The following is a 7,560-nucleotide window of genomic DNA, read 5'->3' on the forward strand; positions in this document are numbered from 1 at the left end:
CTTCTCCTCCTCCTCCTCTTTCTTCTTCTTCCTCTACTTCTTCTTTTACTGGACCTCTTTCCAATATAATTTGGGGTCGGCGATACCCTCCTTTACCCTACCTATGTAAAGTCAAAGTGGTGCAAGGCATTGGCTTATAATCCGAGGGGACTGCTCTTGGAAAGGTACTCAAGCCCGCACCAAAAAACCTTCGGTTACGTGGAAGAGCTAACTGTGTGAAAATCCTGCCTTATAGCCTTAAAAAACCTCTTCTTCTTCTCTTCCTCCTCCACCTCCTACTCTTCCTCCTCCTTCGTCTCCGCCTCCTCCTTCTCCTCCTCCACCTCCTACCCTTCCTCCTCCTTCTCCTCCCCCTCCTCCTTCTTCTTCTTCTCCTCCTCCTCCTCCTCCTCCTCCTCTTTCTTCTTCTTCCTCTACTTCTTCTTTTACTGGACCTCTTTCCAATATATTTTGGGGTCGGCGATACCCTCCTTTACCCTACCTATGTAAAGTCAAAGTGGTGCAAGGCATTGGCTTATAATCCGAGGGGACCGCTATATATGATGCTTCCATCTAACTTTACGTGTGAAATCCGCCATGTTGTAAACTTCTGAGACGGAAAAAACCTCGCTTGTCTCGGGAAGGTACTCAAGCCCGCACCAAAAAACCCTTGGTTACGTGGAAGAGCTAACTGTGTGAAAAATCCTGCCTTATAGCCTTAAAAAACCTCTTCTTCTTCTCTTTTTCCTCCACCTCCTACTCTTCCTCCTCCTTCGTCTCCTCTTCCTTCTCCTCCTTCTTCTCCTCCTCCACCTCCTACCCTTCCTCCTCCTTCTCCTCTTTCTTCTTCTTCCTCTACTTCTTCTTTTACTGGACCTCTTTCCAATATAATTTGGGGTCGGCGATACCCCCCTTTATTCTACCTTTGTTAAGTCAAAGTGGTGCAAGGCATTGACTTTTAATCCGAGGGGACTGCTATACCCACTTACCGGGACAGACGAACTCCGTGGTAACACCGTCCACAGTGATGGTCCCTTCCTTGCCGTCTCTATACAGGGTCATCTCATGCCATTGCTTGTCATCCAGACGGCTCCTAGAAGCTTTCACTCGGATGGCGCCAGAGCCCAGGTTGAGATGGAGAACCAAATGACCCGACACCAACTCCACAGAGAACAGGTCCATCTGCAACAGAGAGAAACACAGATTGAAATAGATGTAAACAGAGTGCAATAGCTAAAGTAACAGATGTAAACAGAGTGCAATAGCTAAAGTAACAGATATTAGCAGTGTGCAATAGCAAAAGTAACAGATATTAGCAGTGTGCAATAGCAAAAGTAACAGGTGTAAACAGAGTGCAATAGCTAAAGTAACAGATGTAAACAGAGTACAATAGCTAAAGTAACAGATTTTAACAGTGTGCAATAGCTAAAGTAACAGATTTTAACAGAGTGCAATAGCTAAAGTAACAGATTTTAACAGAGTGCAATAGCTAAAGTAACAGATTGTACAGGTATGTGTAGTATGTATACTCATTAGAAATGGAATGCATAATAATTATATGACAGTACGAGTAGGGTAAGTGTACCATTTATTCGCCCACCTAAAAAACGTACCATTTATTGGCCCACCTGTACCATACGCCATATACTCGTAAGTCTGAACTGGACAAACTTTTTCAAGATCCAATTTCATCAAAAGAAAGGGCTTAAAGACTGCTAGCGAACCAGTGCTATTCAAAAAATAATTATATGACAGTACGAGTAGTATATGAGACATGTAGTCTTCTGTTTTGAGATGTAACATTCCTATATTATTTAATACGTATATATTTATGTATAGATACTTAAACGAGCCCGTTTCCCAGTTGTCGTGAGTTTCACCCGATTTTTTTCCGAATGTACGTAGGTAATTTAAATGAGAGTGTTAACACTACACACTGTTCCCATTACACCCGACATGATTTTTTTTTCTCTCGAACAACACAAAATGTCAACGCTTTTTATTTTTATATGTATTACAAGAGTCGGTAAACAGAGTGCAATAGCTAAAGTAACAGAAGTTAACAGTGTGCAATAGCTAAAGTAACAGATGTAAAGCTCTGTCCACACATAGTTGACGCCGTCGGTCGACGAGATGAATCTATGTCGGCAAGGCAGTGTACGGACCATCGATCATATTAACAGTGTGCAATAGCAAAAGTAACAGGTGTAAACAGAGGGCAATAGCTAAAGTAACAGATATTAGCAGTGTGCAATAGCAAAAGTAACAGATATTAGCAGTGTGCAATAGCAAAAGTAACAGATATTAGCAGTGTGCAATAGCAAAAGTAACAGATATTAGCAGTGTGCAATAGCAAAAGTAACAGATATTAGCAGTGTGCAATAGCAAAAGTAACAGATATTAGCAGTGTGCAATAGCAAAAGTAACAGATATTAGCAGTGTGCAATAGCAAAAGTAACAGATATTAGCAGTGTGCAATAGCAAAAGTAACAGATATTAGCAGTGTGCAATAGCAAAAGTAACAGATATTAGCAGTGTGCAATAGCAAAAGTAACAGATATTAGCAGTGTGCAATAGCAAAAGTAACAGATATTAGCAGTGTGCAATAGCAAAAGTAACAGATATTAGCAGTGTGCAATAGCAAAAGTAACAGATATTAGCAGTGTGCAATAGCAAAAGTAACAGATATTAGCAGTGTGCAATAGCAAAAGTAACAGATATTAGCAGTGTGCAATAGCAAAAGTAACAGATATTAGCAGTGTGCAATAGCAAAAGTAACAGATATTAGCAGTGTGCAATAGCAAAAGTAACAGATATTAGCAGTGTGCAATAGCAAAAGTAACAGATATTAGCAGTGTGCAATAGCAAAAGTAACAGATATTAGCAGTGTGCAATAGCAAAAGTAACAGATATTAGCAGTGTGCAATAGCAAAAGTAACAGATATTAGCAGTGTGCAATAGCAAAAGTAACAGATATTAGCAGTGTGCAATAGCAAAAGTAACAGATATTAGCAGTGTGCAATAGCAAAAGTAACAGATATTAGCAGTGTGCAATAGCAAAAGTAACAGATATTAGCAGTGTGCAATAGCAAAAGTAACAGATATTAGCAGTGTGCAATAGCAAAAGTAACAGATATTAGCAGTGTGCAATAGCAAAAGTAACAGATATTAGCAGTGTGCAATAGCAAAAGTAACAGATATTAGCAGTGTGCAATCTAATCCAAAAAATACCTTGTACATTCTAATCGACATGATTTAACTTCTTTTTAGATGCCCGTTCTTATTCTAGAAGATCAAAATCAAACAGAAATCTCGACCAACACTTAGCAGTTATAGGTACAGTATATAAATCACGATGTATTGATTTTAGTTTAATTTTAATCCAAAAAATACCTTGTGGTACATTCTAATCGACATGATTTAACTTCTTTTTAGGTGCCCGTTCTTATTCTAGAAGATCAAAATCAAACAGAAATCTCGACCAACAGAAGCGATTAGAAAGTTCTGTGGCAAAATATCGAAGTGTCTCACACAGATACGACAGAAATTGTAAGAGAGCACTCGACGATAAAACCAGTCGAGTAGCACACATTAGAGATTGCTACAATAAATACAATAAGAAGATTATTGAGGGTGACGGGGTGGATTGCTGTAAGAAGGATGTTGACAGAAGTCCCGACAGACAGCGTGGTGGTTTCCGTATGAAGTACAGAAATTATTCATCCAGACCTAACAATGAACATGGATCATATTCACCCCCACCATGTAGTAAACCATTTACTAAGAGACCGCGCAAATCTCGGTGTAATGATAGTTTTGAACACGCTCATAACAGAGGCAATGCTATTTCCAAAGAAAGGAGAAGCAACTATGCCGATAGATCCAAAAGCCCAGACTGCTTTGTAATATGTTCGAATAAGCGCGGGAGTGATAGAGACCAATATAATGCAGATGCAAACCGAATTCCGAATGGTGGCAGAAGAGAAAAACGAATGGACAGAAGTGCGGAGAGACTCAATGAAAGAGTAAAATGTTTATGTTTGGAAAATGATAACAGGAGCAGAAATGAAAAATTTGTAAAATCAGACGAAGGTGACGATAAAGGCATAAAGAAATGTATGGAACAATGTATTGAAAAGTTTACAGGTCTGTACAATAAGAAAGAGAATCACAGAAGCAAGTGTGGTGATCGAAGAGAGAAGAGCATAGACCAAACAAATGATTGTAACAGAGAAAACTATAGGAAGAAGGTCAGTGGTGGAGACAGTTGCAAAGATTTGTGTAGAAAGAAACCCGAGGGGCAGAAGCAAGTGTGGTGATCGAAGAGAGAAGAGCATAGATCAAACAAATGATTGTAACAGAGAAAACTATAGGAAGAAGGTCAGTGGTGGAGACAGTTGCAAAGATTTGTGTAGAAAGAAACCCGAGGAAAGAACCAAGTTCATAGATGACCGCATTAGACATTTTGAAGAAAGCGTTCGGAAGCTATGCTCTGACCAATCCACTCATAAAAACAAAGACCAATGTAAACAGCGTGACCATGAGGAAGAACAAGGAGAAGAATCTTTACCCCGTGAGAAGATAGAGATTATTGTAACAGCATGCGAGTCATTCTCACCCGAGGGCGAAAATGAAAACCAACGACAAAGTCCAGAAGATACATGTGTCTGTAGCTGTCAAAGTGATGATGAAGACAAGTTCTACACACCAGATGGATGTTATAGTTCTGAAATGAGAGAAAACAATCCACCAGCCGAAAAAACCGAGGGAATGGTTGACTATGTAAACAGGTATGTGTGATTGGAAAAAAACTCATTTTATAAAACTTCCTTTGAAATAAACAGGAAATGCATAAAATTTACTGCAAGACTTTATTTTAGCCTCGTAAAGTACTTCAACACATACAAGTACGTGAACATTAAGTGAAAAAAATATACAGAAAACATAAAACTCGGGGACTTGACACAAATCAATAACGAAATAACCTGGTTTGTTGAATATAAAACACACGAGAGTGGGGAAATATTAATAAATTGAAAAAGTCCAGGTTAACCCCGATAACTTGAAAACTCCCCAGAGTAATTATGTTTTCAATTTCTCAAAGTGAAAAAAGCTCGTAATGTAAATAAATAGAAGTGGACCTGGTGTGGACGGGATAATGGAATTTTCAAACCCCAGGTTGTCTTCTGTGGCATTTCTTTCAACACAGGATGCATTCGTTCAAACTCACTTTGTATTTCACATGGAAGAGAACGTGGAATTTTTTCTTCATCAGACGATCGAAATGAATTTTAACTTTTAACTCGACATTTTGCATTCAGATAGGTACCTCGTTTGTGAATCTCTTTCGTAGGGCCTGTCCCTATTTTTGTGAAATTCGACTAAAAGTTTCAAGTTTCAACACATAAAGGCAATTTTCTTTACTCATTATATTCAAGGTCGAACAGGCCTTTGGGGATTCCATAGGATCCTTTTTTCTCTTCAGATTCCAAATTAACTGAACTTCTTGTTGTTCACATGGAAATTAGGAATGAAGACCGAGTTGTCTCGGTCAATTGAAATATTACCCAAATAATTCAATAAACTGGTTTATTTTCAGTTACTTCTCGAAGGACTCTGGCAGTCGCCATTCTTGTAACGCTTGTGAATCGAACAAACAACAGAAAAGATACTTCAACAAATCTACCAGAATCCAGGAAACAAAGGAGCAGCTTCAAAAAACCAAGTTTGACTACACCCTCAATCGTTTTGGGTAAGTCGGGGAAAAGGTTAGAAAGGAGTCGGAATGGAGCAGTTGCAAATGAGTAAAAATTATTAATAAATGGTCGATTCCTACGTAAAAAGTTGTGAAAAATCCAAATTTGAGGTCAAAACTCCGAAAAAGTAACTTTAAAAGGTCGAAAATTTAATTTCTAAGTTCGACTACACCCTCAATCGTTTTGGGTAAGTCGGAGAAAAGGTTAGAAAGGAGTCGGAATTTTCTTTGAAGCGGAAATATTGGGTTTGTCTTATCTTTGTTAACATAAGCAGTTAGAGCATGGACCAACCTCAGTGGTGCAGTGGTTAGCACGGTGGCCTTCTGGAGGTTGGTGGTTCAAGTCCAAGTCATGTCATAAAATTTAGCGTAGTATATTAAGTGGGGAACGACATTTGTGACAAGCATTTATGCTTAACACAATTAAAATTCCTTCAGTTAGAGCATGGATAACAATGGCTTACCTTATTTTATAGTTGACTAGGGTTCTTTGTGGGGGATTATTATTTACACTGACTCGAGTTTCGCCTCACTCGTAGGCTTTTTCAAGATGACTGTCATCTTGAAAAAGCCTACGAGTGAGGCGAAACTCGAGTCAGTGTAAATAATAATCCCCCACAAAGAACCCTAGTCAACTATAAAATAAGGTAAGCCCATTATCTAATTTGGGTGTCTATTATGAATACTAATAAATAATAATGGGATAACAATATTAAGACCATACGTAAAGATATACATACCACAGTACAGAGTATTGCTGAATATTACTTCCCTTGCCCATCGCCGGAAGACCTTAAAACGGAAATATCCACTTTGAATTTTGATTTCCGAAAATAATGACCAGCATCAATTCATTTACTCTCTCCTTACCCTGATTACCTCGGAAATTTACTCTGCAGTAGAATTTCTTATCGGCCCAACGGTAATGAGAATGGAGTATAAATAAACTAAATGATACGTCAGCTATACTGTTTGTTGAAAGACTGTGTGTAGAGGCTATTGCTGATAGCCTGTACTGAGTAGTGTAGGATATAAAACTGTACGAATACACTGCCTACTACACTGGGGAACTCTTGCCAAAAATATCTCCATTTCACGTGAGCGTAACTTCTCCTTTTAAGTAATTTAATTCATTAAAAGGAAGTATTACTAGCAGCGCGAAAATGATGTTGATCGTATACGTAGGATGCACATATAGATATTCAATGGATAAAAATATCAATGCCCATAAAGTGAGGATCTGCGCCACTGTCAAAGAACACTCATTGCTGGCGGAGTTTGTGGTGCTGTCCATTAATAACTTGCGAATTGTACTATTGGTCCCTTTGCTTCCTAGAATCCGAGTCAAGCTTTGCTTCCAAATATCATACATAGTTCATGTAATGCGATCTTAAAAACCGCGAATGGTACCAGTACTATCACAAAATATAATTAATATTAAGTATCATTAAATAATATATACAGATTCAAAAATACCAAAACCCTTATCTTCAATATGGTACGGTTGATAACGCATATTAAAAATTAGTACTATGATCGACATGAAACTGCGAAGCCGATAATGATCATAGAAGTAGAGATCAAATGAGATATTGTTCCGAATACGATGAACATAAAAGTTCTCAATTTATTGAGTAATTGGAGCGTGAATCTAGTACAGGAAATAGATGATAGCAAAAGAAAGTGATAAACTTCTAGAGGCGAAACAGAGGATGGCAAGGATAATGGTGAGTGTCTGAAGCGCGCATCGGGCGCGATATACTCTAGCTATATAAAGTAATGAACACTCTGAGTCTCCATAACTCACCGTACTTTCAGCTCACGTC

General features: G+C 38.4%; 1 protein-coding gene across 1 annotated transcript; it reads left to right on the forward strand.

Moving 5' to 3' along the window:
• Positions 1-4,197: 4,197 nt before the first annotated feature.
• Positions 4,198-6,753, forward strand: LOC103521593. Its single transcript, XM_017448853.1, has 3 exons — positions 4,198-4,769; positions 5,579-5,731; positions 6,717-6,753. Exons 1-3 carry the CDS (start codon positions 4,198-4,200, stop codon positions 6,751-6,753), a joined length of 762 nt encoding a protein of 253 aa, XP_017304342.1.
• The last annotated feature ends 807 nt before the right edge of the window (positions 6,754-7,560 follow it).

The sequence above is a fragment of the Diaphorina citri genome, unplaced genomic scaffold, assembly GCF_000475195.1.
Source record: "Diaphorina citri unplaced genomic scaffold, Diaci psyllid genome assembly version 1.1 scaffold5538, whole genome shotgun sequence".
Lineage (NCBI taxonomy): Eukaryota > Metazoa > Arthropoda > Insecta > Hemiptera > Psyllidae > Diaphorina > Diaphorina citri.

Excerpts from the sequence above, each read along its gene's own strand:
- LOC103521593 (XM_017448853.1), top strand. The coding sequence starts at position 4,198 with ATGATTGTAACAGAGAAAACTATAGGAAGAAGGTCAGTGGTGGAGACA. Across the intron at positions 4,770-5,578 it reads ATGGTTGACTATGTAAACAG|TTACTTCTCGAAGGACTCTG; the intron begins GTATGTGTGATT and ends GTTTATTTTCAG. Across the intron at positions 5,732-6,716 it reads TACACCCTCAATCGTTTTGG|ACTGTGTGTAGAGGCTATTG; the intron begins GTAAGTCGGGGA and ends GTTTGTTGAAAG.